Below are 16,676 nucleotides of genomic sequence, written 5' to 3'. Positions count from 1 at the left end.
CACCTGTTCACCCCCCCTCACATTTACAAGGCCATCAAATCCATGAGATGCAGCAAAGCGACGGATGATGAGGGGTTCCAGGTTGAACTCTTCAAGTTTGGTGCCTCCATTCTGGGCCCCTATCTCTCCATACTATTTAATAAGGTGATTTGTACTAGGTTTCTAATTTCTTGGTTGGTCCAACCATCTGATTTATCCAATCCATAAGACTGGTCCTGCATCTGATCCTAGGAATTATACGACTAGTATGATCGGGCACACATTTGCCAAATTATATGCTACAACACTCAATGCTATGTTATATAGAGAGCTTGATAGAAAGGGTTGTAGAGCTAGAGGTTAGGCTAGTTTCCGGTCTAACAATCAGACTATGGATCATATTTTCACTTTACGAGCTATTATTGAGGCTAGACACTGATCAAAGAAATTTTATTGCTGCTTTGTTGATTTTTGCAAGACTTTTGATTATGTTCCTAGGATGGCTTTATTTCAAAGGCTTCAAGAGATTGGGATTTCAGAGATGTTACTAACAGCTATAATGAGACTCTACGAAACTGTTGTGAGTAGATCCAAGACTCCTAATGGTTTCTCAGTCCCGATCCATAGCACCATTGGGGTTAAACTAGGTTGTCCTCTCTCTCCCACTTTGTTCGATTTGTATATTGATGAGCTTGAGGACTTCCTTTTGACATCTTCGTCCCCACGTGATAGTTACTACTTACACCAAGTTTTGATCTCCATTCTTCTTTTTGCAGACGATGTGATTCTTCTCGCTTCTTCTCTAGAGAGTTTACAGAGACTTCTAGATGGTTTGGCTTCCTTTTGTGTTCAGGGACAGCTTGCGGTTAACCTGGGTAGGACTTGGGTTATGATCTTTAATTGCCATAAGAATTCTCATCTTCATTTCTTTTTTCAAGATTAGGAGATTGAGATCACTTCTTGTTATATGTATCTGGGAGTCCAGTTTTATGGGCCTCGTTTTAGTATGAGACCAGCGATACAGTCCAAAGTTACCAAGGGTATGGGTTCTCTTGCTATGCTTGAGAAACAGTGCTTCAAACACCATTTTCAAGATACCTCGTCCAAGTTATCCCTCTTGGACTCCCTTGTTCAGTCGACTGTTCTTTATGGCTCAGTGGTTTGGGGACCTTCTCTCCTTAGTTCTAATTGGGCCTCAATCGAGTGGGTTCAAACATTGCTTCTACGGCGCATCATTAGATGTCACAGATTTACTCCTCATTTTATCACTCTTGCCCAGTTTGGTGCTCATTCCTTCAGTCTTGCGGCTATATTTGATCTAATTTGGTTCCTTCATCATCTACATGGTTTTGCGGATTCGATTGGTGTCATAGATATTCCTACCTGGCATATTGCTCTTTAGTTGCTATTGCATGTTCCAATACTAGCTCTCAGGCTCATTGTTGGTATGCACAAGCATCTTCAGTGTTGAGCTCGATTGGGATTGACAGTGATCGTCTCCCTCCTTATCAGTTCTCTTTGAATGCCCCCGCTCATCTCCTCCCATCTAGACAGGACTTAAATGAGCATGTCACACTTGATATTTACAGACAGTATATTATTACTACTTGGACTAACCCTCATGGTGGCTTACGTCTGAGAATGGCCTTCTATGCAGAGCACCTTCTGGAGATCAGTGATGGGATTATTGTCCGTCCTAGTTACCTTTCTCAACGGTGGAGCCCTGCCCTTTGTATCTCTCTGGGGTCTTTCAAACTTGGTTCTCACCGTCTTCGTGCTCAGACAGATCATCATATTGACAAAGGAGAACAGATCTGTAAGATATGTACTTTAGCCGAGGTCGAGACGGAGACTCACTTTATTTTCTGATGCCCTATCTTTTATGAGATCAAAGAGAGATTTTATTGTTTATTCCAGGATTTTTGCTTTTCTCTTTCTGCTTTCTTCAGTTATTGTAACCACTGGTGTCTTGCACTCTATCTTCAGGAAGCCACTTTGCTCCGTAATAGTACTCTACAGTCACTACTTCCTCATCGACATTGCTCTGATAAGCATATTACTGCCTTTTTGCACGCTTATCTCCTTTACAGGGTGTGGGAAGGCCGGCTGCTTCTACCAGTTCTGCTAGTCACTAGATCCGTCAAATCTCACAGCAGTTACTTACATCAGCAACACTCCTCCACAAGTTCACAGAGACAGTTCAGGGCTCCTGTTCACCTATAGTCTTGTCCTTCTATGACTGATTTCTTTTTACCAAGGAAAGACTCCTAGTCTTCTCCTTGTCCTCCCTCTTGTTTCTTGTTATTTCCTGTAGTTGTTTTCTTTTCTCGGACACCGTTTGGTGCTCCTACTGTTGTTTGTTGTCTAGTTGTAAACTCTCAGTCCCATAGACCTTTTGTGGTCTTTCGTTGGACATTAATAATCTTATCTTATCTTATCTCCTTGGCTATTCAAACCAACTTTTGGCAATGGTGTTCAAACACTTCTTTTTATTTTGAAGTAACCTTGAGCACCTTCCATGGAGATCTCTACAAACTCCTCCCTGACTAACAATCTGAATGAAATGGAAATAGAAACTAGATCAAGCCTCTTTTGATCGCTCTAGAATTCGGGTCATAGGCTTTCATACATTCCAAAACCAATTCGGTACATTAAACTGCTAGTGGATGTCCTGCCGCATGAGCTAGCCCACTGTCCAATATCCGTTGTGTCAAAGGTGATCTATCCTCCTTGCTCGTTGCTTGCCAAAAATCTGCAATATCAATATGCCCCATTTTTGTGTATGATATCTCAAGAAGCGTGCACTTTAATATGAGAAGCGTGCACTTTAATATGACAAGTGGTTCTGGACCCTAAAGTTATATTTCATTATTTTTTACTCTCAACTATCCTTATTTGGCAAAAAATAAGTAGATTCAAAATTGGACTAGTAATGTAGATTAGACAAATACAATTATTGATGCTTATATTGGGGTTACCACGTTGTTTGATAATCAATTCCTTCTTCTAATTAATAGATCTTGTCTTCGAACATGAAGAATATTAATTAGGAACTTGATATTTCAAATATGTTCATCTCTATAAGTTATTCAAATTTCATCACTTTCCCATTTTGGATCATAGGGACATTCTGTGAAACTTATTTAAATATTTTACCCAAATGAATTTTTGTCCTTTAACTGTATTAGATGCAAGATTTTGTAAACCATTGTGTGCCTTGTCTACGTTTATGTATTCTATGTGCGCACCCACAAACATTTTGTCAAGCAATCGACCTACAACCCTCTTTGCATTGTTTGATTCGCATTAGTTTCTCTCCAAGAACATTCAAACATTTGGGGTACAAATAACACTATGGAAAAATCATTTCAAGTTTAACCACACGTCTCACCATGTTCCGGAGCTCTCATCGTGCGTACGCAAAGCAAACATTGATATAGATTTGAAGAATTACTTGCAAACTACATGGCTAAACTGCGCTGGATATTTGAGACTAGACATTGAAATTGTATGTGATTCCTCTATCACGTTAGACCTGCGCCACTTTACAAAGTAATCTTAGAAAGACAGTTCATTGAATAGTTGATGTTTTTTGGACAGCCTTCCACCAATTGCATGTACACTAAAGACATTTACAATATTCTGACAGGAACACTTTACATGCTTGTGTCTACGGTTCCACAATTTGCATCAATCAAACCAAACATTAGTGGAGAAAAAGTCATAACTGTGAAGGCCATCTAACTTACTTCTATTGCAGGTCTCTTTGGGCATTTTAGCAAGTGGTTGTCATCATTTTTATGGTTCGAACATATCCAGAGGAGTGATCGATTGTTTGCCTCCATTGCCTCTTTTAGAACTGCATATCTTGTCAAGTGGTTTGCAAACCTTGCAAATACTTCCACATTATGCACATTCATCAACCGAGTCATTCAATGTCTGTCTCAAGCATTCTATCAAATGATTAGTGTGCCATATTGTTTTCCTTTCATTTGGTTGAGACTTTCATTATTTGCGAATATTTATTCTCCCTACCTACATTCGCGGGCATGTACATAAGCTAGGGTAAATCAACAACATTCTATTAAACAAATTGTATGTGCTACGTACATAAGCTAGGGTAAATCAACAACATTCTATTAAACAAATTGTATGTGCTTTACAAACATACACATTCCTATGAGGTAAAACTTTTAACTATTTTCTATACAAGTCTTTACTACTGATGTCGACTTTTGCATAACCTACCATCGCTTTTCTTTATATGGGAATGCACATTCCATTGAACATCATTGTGTCGATATGGTTTAACAAGTGCAATTTCAACTTATCACTTTCACCATTTGGCCAAATGAACCCAAAGGTCGTTGTCTAATCATCGTGAATTAGGCATAAAGATGGGTGTGGGCACATCACCAATCGGACTGGAAAGCATCCCTTGAAGCATTTTGCCTGCCTTGCAAACGCTACCACAATTTGTGAGTGTCAGGGACAACCAAATTCTCCCATCAGTTCTGCAATAATTGTGGCATGGAACAGTTGAATGCATTTGGCTTCCAATACCTTAATGGATTCTCAATAACTGTGGATATTCTCTGATGATATCACTACTTGGGGTTGGCAATCACCTACTTTTATCAAACACGACGTTTATGATTACATTGTCTTCATACACAACATGTGAGCATTTTAAGTTTTTAAAGCCCATCGATGTCTTTAGTATAAATAGGGGTCCGTTTGGTTCTTGGAAGATGACAGGAATTGGCTTTTTCAAAATCTAGATTTGAAAATTTTTGCGTTTCTTTCAAAATTGGCAAAATGGAATTAGCACACTGGACTTCCAATTTTGCCTCAAAACCAGGTTTTCCAACTTCCTACTAGCAAGTAGGAATTGAAAATCAAAACCTAGTTATGTTTTTTAAGGAGTGTAAAAACAATAGATTCGACTACTTTTTGAAACTTGCCTTCCACTCTAAGCTTACGCATAAAAATGTGTCTTCACACGCATCTTCCGAGAGAAACAAACGATTTTAGTAAAATCCCAAAAATTGGAATGAAGATTTGCAAAACCTTGATTTGCCTAAACCAAGGTTTATAGAAATCCCGGTTTTTTAAATTCCACGAACCAAATGGACCCTTAGTTTTAAGAAAATCTTAAGAGTCTCTATCAAAACCAATTTTGAATTACATCATTTCAATTTTATTTCTCAATAGGTAGTTGCTTAAGTTGGAGTTTGTATTCTTGGAATCCATAGGTTAGGATTAGGACATATGTTTTGGTTAAATTTCAAATCCTAACTCGAACTTCTTAACCTTAACTTTTTTTAAAGTTATGATTTTAGAGAGAGAATGTGTATTGGTTAGGGAGAGAGAAGGAATGTTGACCAAGAGAAAAATTTGACCATTAACTTTTTAATTTGTGCCCTTTGAAATCCCAACTCCAACTTCTAACCATCACTTTTCTAAAAATTAAGGTTTTAGAGAGAGGGAATGTTAACCCATAGAAACATGTTGCTGAATAGATTTGTCTTCGTACTAATAATATTTTATTGACTCAATCTCTCTTTATATTGAAGACAGCAAAGTTCACAACAGTTGGGCAGGTTCAATAACTATCTCCCCTCTAAATTCTTATGAGGTACAGCTCACCCATAGGATATGCAATGGATCCTTAAACTAAACACGCAATCTTGTTTTTAACTAGAAAACAATCAAAGGCAATGCAACTCATTCTTAGATGAGCAGTTATTGACAAATGATTATAAGAAATGACAACTAATCAAGAACATACAAAGTTCTTGTGTTTGAACATTCATAAATTTCTCAAAAGATAACAATGATATTCAAATCAGATAACCAGTAATTAACAAGGATCAGAATCAATCAAAGGTTTCAAAGAAACGTTTTCAAAGAACTTCCTTCAATTAAATCTTAAACACACAGATTCAGATTAATCTCATGATTCATTCATTTTGCTATGATTCTCAAATCAATCACAACAGATTTGCCAAATATCAAATACTAATTCGTTTCTATTATCATTGTCAAAAAGCTAACATTTGGCTATATACTAACAAAGAGCTAAAAACCATTATGTTTTTGGATCAACCTTAAATAGTTTATGTCAAAGGGGGTCTCCTTGAAAACCCAACCCCCTTGACAATTAACAAAAGTAGTTATTAAAACATAAAAGTTCAACATAAGTTCAACATGGGACACGTGTCCCCTAAGTTCAAAAGTACTTTAAACACAACATAAAGAAACCCATTAAGCCGGAGAACCATGTCCTTCGTTTCCAACTTGCTCCTCGTCTCCACCTGCATCACGTGCCAACTTCCACCCACAGTAGACGTGCCTTCCTCAAGCTCAATAGTCGTGAAGTGCACCTGAATTGGCAATCCATTGCTCAGTAGTCGTGCCTTCCACATGTCTCGATCCCATTTCATTATGTTCAACTGCCCTATATACTATGCAACTGATCCATACAAAGAGTCAACATAGACTCGATTTGCGCTACCTTTGTAAAATTTGCAAGCATGACATTAACTATTTCTTTGGTTGCCTTTAAATCAGCCTCAAAAGACATGAACAAAGGTTCAATATAAGAATTCCCTACATCAAATTGAATTACACTGTTGGGGCTTATTATTTGCATATCTTTAGTAAACCTGGTCTACATGCACTTGATTTCACTTTCGATACTTTGAGCATTGGTAATAGCAGACCTATAGATTGAACATCTCCAAGTCATGTTTCTTTTTATCACATAAAGTGTGCCAGAATCCATTGTTTTAAAAGGGTTCTCAGCTAAGAACCTTTTCAAACCATATTGTTCTACATATGAGATCTATATAACTACGCCTGAACATTTACCTTCCTCTGTCTCCTAGGTGGGTATTTGTGCTCATACCTCATCTAGCGGGGCATTTGCTTCATTGAAGGTTGTTACACATTGTTCGAGAAATTCCTTACCTTTTTGGATTACACCATCTATCCATTTGTCTATCACTGCCGCTACAAATTTGCCACGTTGGATTTGATTCAACAGTCTTTTGTTGTTTGGTGATGTTGGATCAAAGTTTTGGGGTGTCTAAACCAAAGGTAAAATGCCGAACCATCCAGAGAATCAATATACTCTACCATTGTATTGATTAGTTGCTTCAGTTCATTCTTTTCCCTTGCATCATTCTAGGATTGAATTAACATGTGTTGTGTAGATTCACTCAACGAATGCTCTTTGGTTTCCTTATTTAATACTCCCAGGCCTATCTTTGTGAACTCAAAATCTCCAACATCCAAATCTGTGAAAGTACCTTCGAGCTCATATAACGCAACTTTTGTTGTTACTTTCCCTGTTTTGGCATCCATTATTAAATGAGCAGAGTTTTTCATTCTTTTGGGCTTTGTGGCCTTGGCAGTATATTTCTTCACCATATCCCTTGTAGGTACAAAGACTAGAACCAAGCATCTTTTCTTACTAACAGAGCTGGTCAACCAATTTGGTACATGGAGGAAGGTTCAATCCCCATCGGATCTTTCAGTGGTGTATTCAATGAATCCAGGACCTGTGAAACACTAGCTATCCAAAGTGGCTTAAACTTGTTGTTCATTATTCATTGAACCTTTACCTTGTTCTTGGTCTACATCAAGATCTATTTTAGTTTGTTCACGTGCCGCCATGTTGCTTTGTTTCTTGAACCTTATCTTGGACCTTGTCCTTTGTACCACAGGTTGATTTTGAACTGCTTCAGTGATCACTACCTTCAAACCCTTTTTGTTAACTGCAGAATAAGTGGAAAAGATTGTATTAGCACTGGAGGAAGAAGGAGATTCTTGGATTGTATCTTCAATTTGAGACTGAGTTGTTCCTTTTTTCCTCTTATGTTGAATCCATGCTTTGGTGTTGAATCAGCAAATGTTTCATGTGGTATCTTGAATATGGAAGTGATAGTGTCTAGGTCTATTGAAAGCAAAATGCTTCCATTATTTCTCCTAATGCATCAAGACCTAATGTCACAGTGATTAAAGCATTTCTGAACTAGTTCAGAGCTATAACAGCTTGAGGAAAAGCCGCAGCTTGTAATATCCCACTATCCATGATTTCTCCCATGAATTCAGCTTCCACATTTGACTGAATTTTATCACAACCATCATCTATATTGACCCCCCTTAAATCCATATCAGTTAACAAGGGACTCTTACTATCCATACTAACATTGTTACCAAAAACGTGCAGAGATGATTTCATTTTTCCCAATTCTTAAAGAAAATCACAATGCTCAACTAGGCCCGAAGAGAAGTTTGCTAAGAACTGGAAACTTGAAGTGAAGAAACGTCAGAAAATTACCTTGAACTTGGGGAAATGGCTCTTATAAACCTAACCTTCTATCCTACGTATCTCCACAACTAGTAATCAAAATGCAAATGGACTTGCCATCAAAGACAAGTCTGTTTAAAGGATGTGAAAAATTAATTAACACGGAGGATGAGATTTCGGCAAAATTTATTTGTCTAGCAATTCAGTACGACAAGACTCTTCGCAGTAATTGCCATACATGAACATCCTTTCATCCTTATAGGTTTTCATCTCATCATGATTACCTTGCCACGTGTTCAAACTCCTCAATTTCTTGAGCCTTGTTTTACATGAGCTATCCATTTAATGATTTCAAATAAACGAAACTCCATAATTGCCCTTTTTATCGTTAATCCATGCGTCTTCTTTTCTTTTGCTTGCATCATCAAGACATATGTGGTGTCCACTTTCATATTCAAAATGTTCAAACTCCTTCGACTTTGACACTTGCTTGTATTGGGTCCCACCTACTCATCTTTCAAAAGTATGCCCTTGAAGTGCCGAACCGTTTTGAACCGGTTTGAACCAAGATCAAAGTGCTTCGGAAGGTTCAAAGAGGTTCAATAGTTTAGGAAGTTCAAAGGTTCAGAACTTAATTAATGGAAAGGCTTCAACCAACCATAAACAAAAAGGAGGATTTAGCTTTAGAACAAGCTTTGCATGCCATGGACTTGGGCAATTTTGGGCTAAAGGAAAAATCAAAGGCATTGGTTCCAAAGAAAATGGAAACCAAAATTAAAGGTGACTCTCCGAAAAATACATGAACTAACAAAACAAAAGACTGACCATTAACTTCTAAACATTAACTTTTCCAAAAGTTATGGTTTTGACTGTTCTATTTTTAAATTTTAAATTTCCGAATAGCCCATAAGCTTCGAAACACCATAACTTTTGACTCCCAACTTCGAATTGGAAAATTTGAAGTGCAACACGGTGCTTGTGACGAGCTGGAGTAATTGAAAATATCGAATTGCCAAGGATCCCAAGATCACCATACTTTTCAAAACTTGAAACTTGACACCTTTTAATAATTAATGGCCTCAAAGTGCAAAATTTATAAATGAATTGGAAGGTCATGAAGGAGATTAAAAACTTGACTTGGGGCAATTTTGAGCAAAAAATTTAGGATTTGTTATAAGTCTATGTAATGGCAACACATTTAAACTATTTTTAGTAACTTCTCTTGAGCACATATTTCCCAATTCCTTCCCCAAAGGTTCAGATAGGTTAGATAAGCAGGCCAGTAAGTTTTCGTTGCTAGATCATGTCCAGTTTTGAAGATATTAAAGTTCTTGTTTTTTAAGTTGGCCAAACAAATTTTATAAATTCAATGATTCTGGCTCTTGAGGCTCCAAAACGGCTTGAAAAAGTGCATAACCAGTGTAGCAGGTTACTGGGTGGTAGAGCACATCACAAGCTTTCTGGCACTTCAAACAATTTGTCAACCAGGCACCCAGTTCAAAAGTTATGGCCTCTACAAGTTGGGGCTCCTGAAATAGGAAATGTAAGGGCATATTGAATGCATAAAAGAGTTGTAAAGTGAGTTACACGCATTCATGTGTGTTTACATCATAGAGCATCTTTAAATGGAGATAAGATGGGTGCACTTTATAAATGGTTTTTAGCCCATGGTTTGATAATATTGTTTGGCAGTTTCATGTATTGTATCTCCTATTTTGTGTACTGGCATCATCTTCTACCTGAATGGAAAGTGAAAAAAGGAGCATTGGTGACTGCTCAGGGCAGCAAATTAGGCACATTATATAGAGTAGAGGATTACGCTGCAGAGGGAGTTAATTTGTAGTAAAAGACCAAAAAAGTACTCCTTGATGAGAGGTCTAGGATGGAGACTAATCAAGATAGATAACCAAAAGAAAGGAAAAGGCCTATTGAGGAGGAAATTGAGATGGGTTCAGGCTGCCATCAAAGGGCTGGAAAAATCAGAATCCTGCAGGCAAAGGCATTGACTATGCGTAGAATGGAGAATGCCAGCAAAACAAGGTAGTCACAACTCTAAAATGGCAAGCGATCTTTAAATAATTTGAAACCAGCAAAGACATTGATTGCTTTTGCTAATACCATAGTTAGAGACCTACAGAAAAATTTTGGGCCATGCAGGAAGGTGCTCAATGTAAGGATGAGGAGGAATTTCACTTTCTTTCAAAATGAATAATCAAAAGAATCAACAAAGGCTTTGAATTCCAACAGCAACATGTTAGAGTATGCTCAGCATGATGATGGTGATAAGGGAAGTTATGGGCACTCTATAGAAAATCGTGATGCTTGTCTTTCTGTATTCCATCTGCCACTTGCAAGGAAGAACGGCTTTGGGGAAGAGGATGGTAGCAATTTTGGTTTTGGTAGAGGCAGAGGACATGGAAAGGGTAGTCATTCCTGAGATGGCGGTTGCTTTGGGAGCTACCATGGTGGCTCTGGCCATGATGATGCAAATGGCTTTGACAATCCTACACAACAATTTGAATCTTCTCCACCTGCAGACCAGTAAAAGGTCGTAGATGAGCAAAAACATATGGAGCCTAAAATTAAGAAGCCGAAGAAGAGGTGACTCGAGAGAATGCCATGGAAAATAAAGCAGGAAGGAGGGAAGGCTGGAGATGTTCAAATCAGTCCGGTGCTGAAGATTTTATGTGAGCAAGTGGGCAACTCTCTGGAGGAAACACAGGAATTGTTCATTGCAGCATCTCCATCAAAAGAAGAGAGATATTGTGTTGTGGACTTGTATGAAGGTCCTCTTGAAGAACTTTAAAAAACAACAAAACAAGCAAATAAAAAAGAGAAGATACCACCATTCTATAAGTGTACAAAGTTTTAAAAAAATATTGAGGACAACAAGCAATATATGACCTAAGCTTTTCAAATGCAATGAACAATTATTATGTGAAGGAATCTTTCTAACCTCTCCAGTAAATTGAATGGTAGTATGCTTATTATCAATTCCAGATGTCCCTTCAAAGACCTGTTACATGTAACATGAAAGGAATATGAAAATGAGATTTAGCAGGTTACAACTTAAGTTATAATATTAACTGCACAACAAAAAATCTCATTAAATAAATTCCCAGAGATATCAATTTATCAAACTTGCCATAAAAAGCAATTTGTTAGAACCTAATAAGCCAGAAATGCTTTTGGCAATGAACAATCAAATAGCCTTCATCAGAAATGAAAACTGAAACGGAGCATTAAAACTGCTTCCAGACATGAATATGTACTTTTTTGTCAGCCATGCCTGCATTATATCCATTCAAATGAGATGCAGCTATCACAGATAGTAGATACCTGTGTAAGAAATTTACAGGCTTAATTACAAAAGTGTGCACAGTTGTCCTCATCATCTCCACTATGTCTATATGATGCTACAGGGTGAATGGTATGCAGTCATCATCACCAATGTTTTAGCACCTAAACATCTTGAAATAGAAGCTTGTCATACAGAACACGCTTCTACTTAAGCAAAGAAGATGATTGGCTACTATCTGTTTGACAAGCATCCAAGTCGTCCTGCAATCCTGAACAAACAGTCCCCCCCTACAAACTCCAAACATGTCATTCAGACCAACATTCTGTATTCAACCACACAATCAGCTTGAAGCTGTTTTTAATCTGATGGCTCTGTTCAGTAGGGGTTTTAATGATATGTACTGAATTGTTGTGTACCAGCTGGCACAATTCATAAATGCTTCTCAAATTGCCCAAAACGAAAAAAGCATTGGAATTCACAAGACTATCTAACATCTTGAGAATGCTCAAATGCCCACATATGCAGAATAATTCTAATCCGTGCCTTCAGCACAGAACCTTGGCATATACTACCACTTTGATAATCTATGAGTAAATTTCACCTCCCATAACTTTAGAGAGAGACATTGTGCAAGTCTAATTAGATTTGTCATGAATTGCTAATCACTTTGGATTAGAATTCCCAAATTCTCAGCCATTTCTGACATTCTCAGTAGCTTCGGCATATTAGAATATTATAATGTTTCTTTAATGATCATCTTAGTTAGTCTTTAGTTTATTAGGTAGTTTCTATTTTCGTGTTTTGTTCATGATTGTTTCTTTTAGAAACATTGTCTTTGTAAATCTATATAAGAAGCTTTCATCTACTTTGTTTAATACAACTACAATACATTCATTATTTTACCATAATACGGTATCAAAGCAGGTCGATGGGATTTCATAAAATTTGACAATTTTTTTTTTTTAATTTGAGCCTCTTTTGATTGAGAATTTTTTTCAGAAATTTTCTTTTTTTATTTTTAGAAATAAAAATTGTTGGAGGTATTTTATAAAACTTTTGTGATTCATTTGCGAGGATTTTTGCTGGAAATTGCCAGTTTGGTTAAGGTTTTTGATCCTGTGATTTCTTGGTTGCAGCAAAATCTCTGATTTTTTAACATTGCATGTACTTAAATGTGTGGGGTTTCTTAATTTTTTCCCTTACAAAACTTTTGACGGGTTTTCATAAATTTTTCCCTTAAAAAAAACTCTGTGGGTTTTTATAATTTTTCCCTCAAATAATTTTGATTCTGTAATTCGTAAAGTTGTTTGGGATTCCTTTTAAAAAATTTTCCCCAAAAATTATCTAGTGGGTTTTACTGTTTTTCCTTAAAAAATGAAGCTTTGTATTGTTTGGTTTTGATTGATTTTTCACCTCAAAAATCATGTTGGTTTTGATCGATTTTTCACCTTAAAAAGCATGTTCAGTTTTCCCAATTTTCCTCCAAAAAATTCATGTCATTTTGCAGTTTGTTTTGGGCATCATGCTCATCTGCAAAGTTTGGAGGATTTGTCGACCTTTTTCCAAAATCGTGCTAGTTGTTCTCAATGTTTGTCTCTATCTCCAAGGAAGAGCAACTTTGTTATCCAACATCAAGTTGGAGTTTTGTGATGATTTATGATCAGATGTTTTGCTGATTCTGGGAGAGTTAGTGACAAACTCATCTTGGTGGTAGAGTCAGTGGCAAGCTCGTCTCTTGTTGCAAAGCATTCTGAAGAAGGGGATGCCCTTCTCTATTCTTTTATGGACAAATTTTGGTTTCTTGGTCATTTACATTTTGCAGATCCAAGGAGGGTCTCAGCAGCAGCGAAAAAAATTTGAAGAATTTGTGACCAAATGACAGCAGTTAGACAATGACCATTAGGGGAGGGTATTGGAATATTATAATGTTTCTTTCTTAGTTAGTCTTTAGTTTATTAGATAGTTTCTACTTTCATCTTTAGTTCATGATTGTTTCTTTTAGAAACATCATCTTTGTAAATCTATATAATGAGCTTTCATCTCCCTTGTTTACTACAACTACAATACATTCATTATTTTAACATAATATGGCACATCTGAAAGACACCATCCAAAGCTTTTAAAAGCCACTGGTAAATACTATATTAATGGAAGAATACAATCAAAACTACTGAAAATTTTATTTATAATTTGTTCATCTTGCAGAAAGTATTGAGGAAAATCCCCTAGTAAGAAAGGAGATAATGATGAGCATGTGGGATTTGGTCATGTGAAGTGAGGCAAGCTTTTAAAATCAATAGTTCTGTCATTTCAGCCTTTCGTATTCATTGTGTCATTTAATGGAGTATTGCTATAGCCTCTCATACAGTGCCCCCCACTGAAATCATTTTGATTACCTAAAGTTATATCATCTAAAAGGCAACTTCATCTATAAAATCCCCGCCTCCCTCCCACTATTTTTTTTTTTTGAAAACTGATTCCTTCTCTCTATTGTTTAAACAGCTCAGATTTGAGGAAATGGAAATCTCTATTTTCTAAACAAGCTCCATGGGTATGCCACTTAAGAAGTTCGTTTAGATTTACTTGCGTTGTTATATGGTCATATCTTCTCCCACAGCACTCCATAACAAGCCCAATTTTTCCTCTAATAGAATTTCAAGTTGTGCCTTCTGCTTCAAAGTCCACATTTCATCTGATAGGGCACTACTCCAATCATTACTGTCAGCTTGCTACATGTCTAAGAAGTAATAACAGAAAAGTTTTGCTGCAACATTGTAGCAAACTAAACTGCATAAACTGTGAGATTACGCAACCATTGACTTTTCAACTCAAAGATCACTATCATCAGAACTTTCTTAAATTTTAAATTTTGACAGGAAGGAATTGTTCACATCAACCAGTCATACTTCTACAAACATCAAAGTTTAAACTATTTAGTCAAATTAGCAAAACATCTACAGATCCAATCTTTTAGTTTCAACTCAATGATAGTCATGTCAACAGTTCCCTAGACAAAGCATGCATACTTATTAGCTTTGCAAGTTTGCACCAGTCATTTTCTTTTCTTCAATTGCAATTCCCTTTCAAAATCGTACTCCACATATGTTTCATGTCTCTTGTTGATTAAGTGTAATGTATAATTTGTAACTTAAGGTTTCCCAGGAATCAAAAATCAATGGTATTGCAACAACCCACTTTTTACTTCAAGTATAGCAGCCTTCGCCAACTAATTGAAGAATGAAGCTATGATAATTTTCTTTTCAACACACCAGGTGCTTCCATATTCTGCTTGCATTTTAAAAAAAAGGCTTGACAATGGCTTCTAGGTATCGTTTGTGTGTATTACACAAATGAAGAAATCTTAGCTAAAAATCAATATTTACCTGTACAACAGCCCTTTCACCATCAACTTCCAGAACCTGACCTCGGCGTGTTGTGCCATCCCCTAACCTAATGTTGACTATCTCCTGATATTTTGGACCCTGCAGAAAATCAAGACATGCAATATCAAGTATAATTGCTACAGTATCAGAATTGCCCTCAACTATATTTAATTACTCAACATACCCCAAACAAGGTACATTGGTTTTCAAAATTAAAAGTGCTAAACAGCGAAGAAAATACTAAGCAACCAACCAAACAAAAAAGCATTCAAAAAAAAGTAGCCAATATCTTTGGATACTTTACCTTCACTTTTTCTAAAATAACCAGTGGCCCTGCAACTCCTGAGACAGTCCGATACTCTGCAACCAATGATAAAGATAACTATGTTATTGACAATAAGAATTCAAGAAGTTGTTAAAACTTGAAGCAATGCTAAAACTAAAAAGTAAAACCAATATTATATGTGGAATTGCAGGCATAGTTGTTCCTTCTCTGTAATTCCACCTACTAGGATTTTTCATCTCAATAGTTTGCCTTGATATATTACCATTCAAGAGGCTTTACGATCCACTTGACAATTATCATTTGATATGGTTATTTCAATTCGTTAAGATAAATAAGAAGGATGCATACTACCATACCTATATTAGATAACTCTGTATAAATCTACATAAAAGGCACTGAGAAATTCCCTTCCTAAGGCACCAATATTATTATTATTTACTTGAAAAGTTATTTTATTTATAGAGGAATATATAGAGAGAGGTTTGGGTTATTTTGTTTAATATAGACTTACATACTTAAGATTTAATACATAGGCTTATATATATCCATATATTTTATTTTATTACTTTTGTAATAATATGCCAACTAGGTATTTTTCGCTGATAGGCTTTCCTTCTGGAGTTGCCTCCATCCAGAAATTGTCTCACACCAGAAAATAGATGTTAAAAAAAGGTTTCAGGCTGAATATTTGATTTTGCCATCGTATTTTTGAACAATCATGACAGATGCTTGAATCAAAGCACAACATTAAATCAAATGTAAGGAATGACTATTGACTTCTGACTTCTCTTAACTACTTTCATAATGGAAAAAATCTTAGAGAAATCTGGTTACAGATTGATCCAGGTGAATCCTTGGTTTCTTTGCTTTCCTACTCTTTTCAGTCAATAGTTGCGGAGTAACAATACTTACCGAGTTGCAGTAGCTACCAAGTGGCTATGGTTGCCGAGTGGTAATGGTCGTAACCCGGAAGGTCATACAGCTGAGCATGTTGAATGTAAACTTCTTGATTTGAATATAAGGAATATTGTCTCTCTGGATCTGAATCCCGTTCCTCTTGTTCATTTTTCGTTGTTTGTTTGTTTGCTAGGATCCGGATTACCTCCAGTAGGGGTATACTTGGATTCTCACTGCATCAGATGGTATCAGAGCGCAGTTGTTTCTGAGCGTCCAGATAGATCACCGAGTATAAGGCAGTTTGTACCAAGACCTTGGATTGGGCAAAATCATATATGAGAAGATTTTTGCTTCGGAAGTCCTAGCTAGTTGGTGAATTTGGCGTAGGGTGGCAGATCTGCGGATTTGGCCTGCACTTGCAGAGGACTTGTCGTTTGATCGTTGTTTGTATGTGGAAAGATGGTTCATAGAAGGAGAGATGCTGATCCAGAGTTATTCGACATGTTGAGAAAA

At 36.7% G+C, this 16,676-nt stretch overlaps 1 protein-coding gene across 3 annotated transcripts in view; it reads right to left on the bottom strand.

Annotated features, from left to right (window-relative positions):
* LOC149553696 (V-type proton ATPase subunit B 2) overlaps window positions 1-16,676 on the bottom strand; it is a 47,764-nt gene that overhangs the window by 13,284 nt on the left and 17,804 nt on the right. For all 3 annotated transcript variants that reach the window (XM_089789077.1, XM_089789076.1, XM_089789075.1), the window contains 3 exons: window positions 15,285-15,340; window positions 14,981-15,079; window positions 11,253-11,312 (listed from right to left, as the gene is read on the bottom strand). In XM_089789077.1, the coding sequence (XP_089645203.1) occupies window positions 11,253-11,312; window positions 14,981-15,079; window positions 15,285-15,340 (215 nt within the window). The remainder of the gene's footprint in view (window positions 1-11,252; window positions 11,313-14,980; window positions 15,080-15,284; window positions 15,341-16,676) is intronic.

The sequence above is a fragment of the Cupressus sempervirens genome, chromosome 6, assembly GCF_028749045.1.
Source record: "Cupressus sempervirens isolate cs-2001-9-10 chromosome 6, ASM2874904v1, whole genome shotgun sequence".
In the NCBI taxonomy this organism is placed as follows: domain Eukaryota; kingdom Viridiplantae; phylum Streptophyta; class Pinopsida; order Cupressales; family Cupressaceae; genus Cupressus; species Cupressus sempervirens.
The sequence above is the reverse complement of the archived record's forward strand: the minus strand, read 5'-3'. Positions and strand labels throughout refer to the sequence as shown.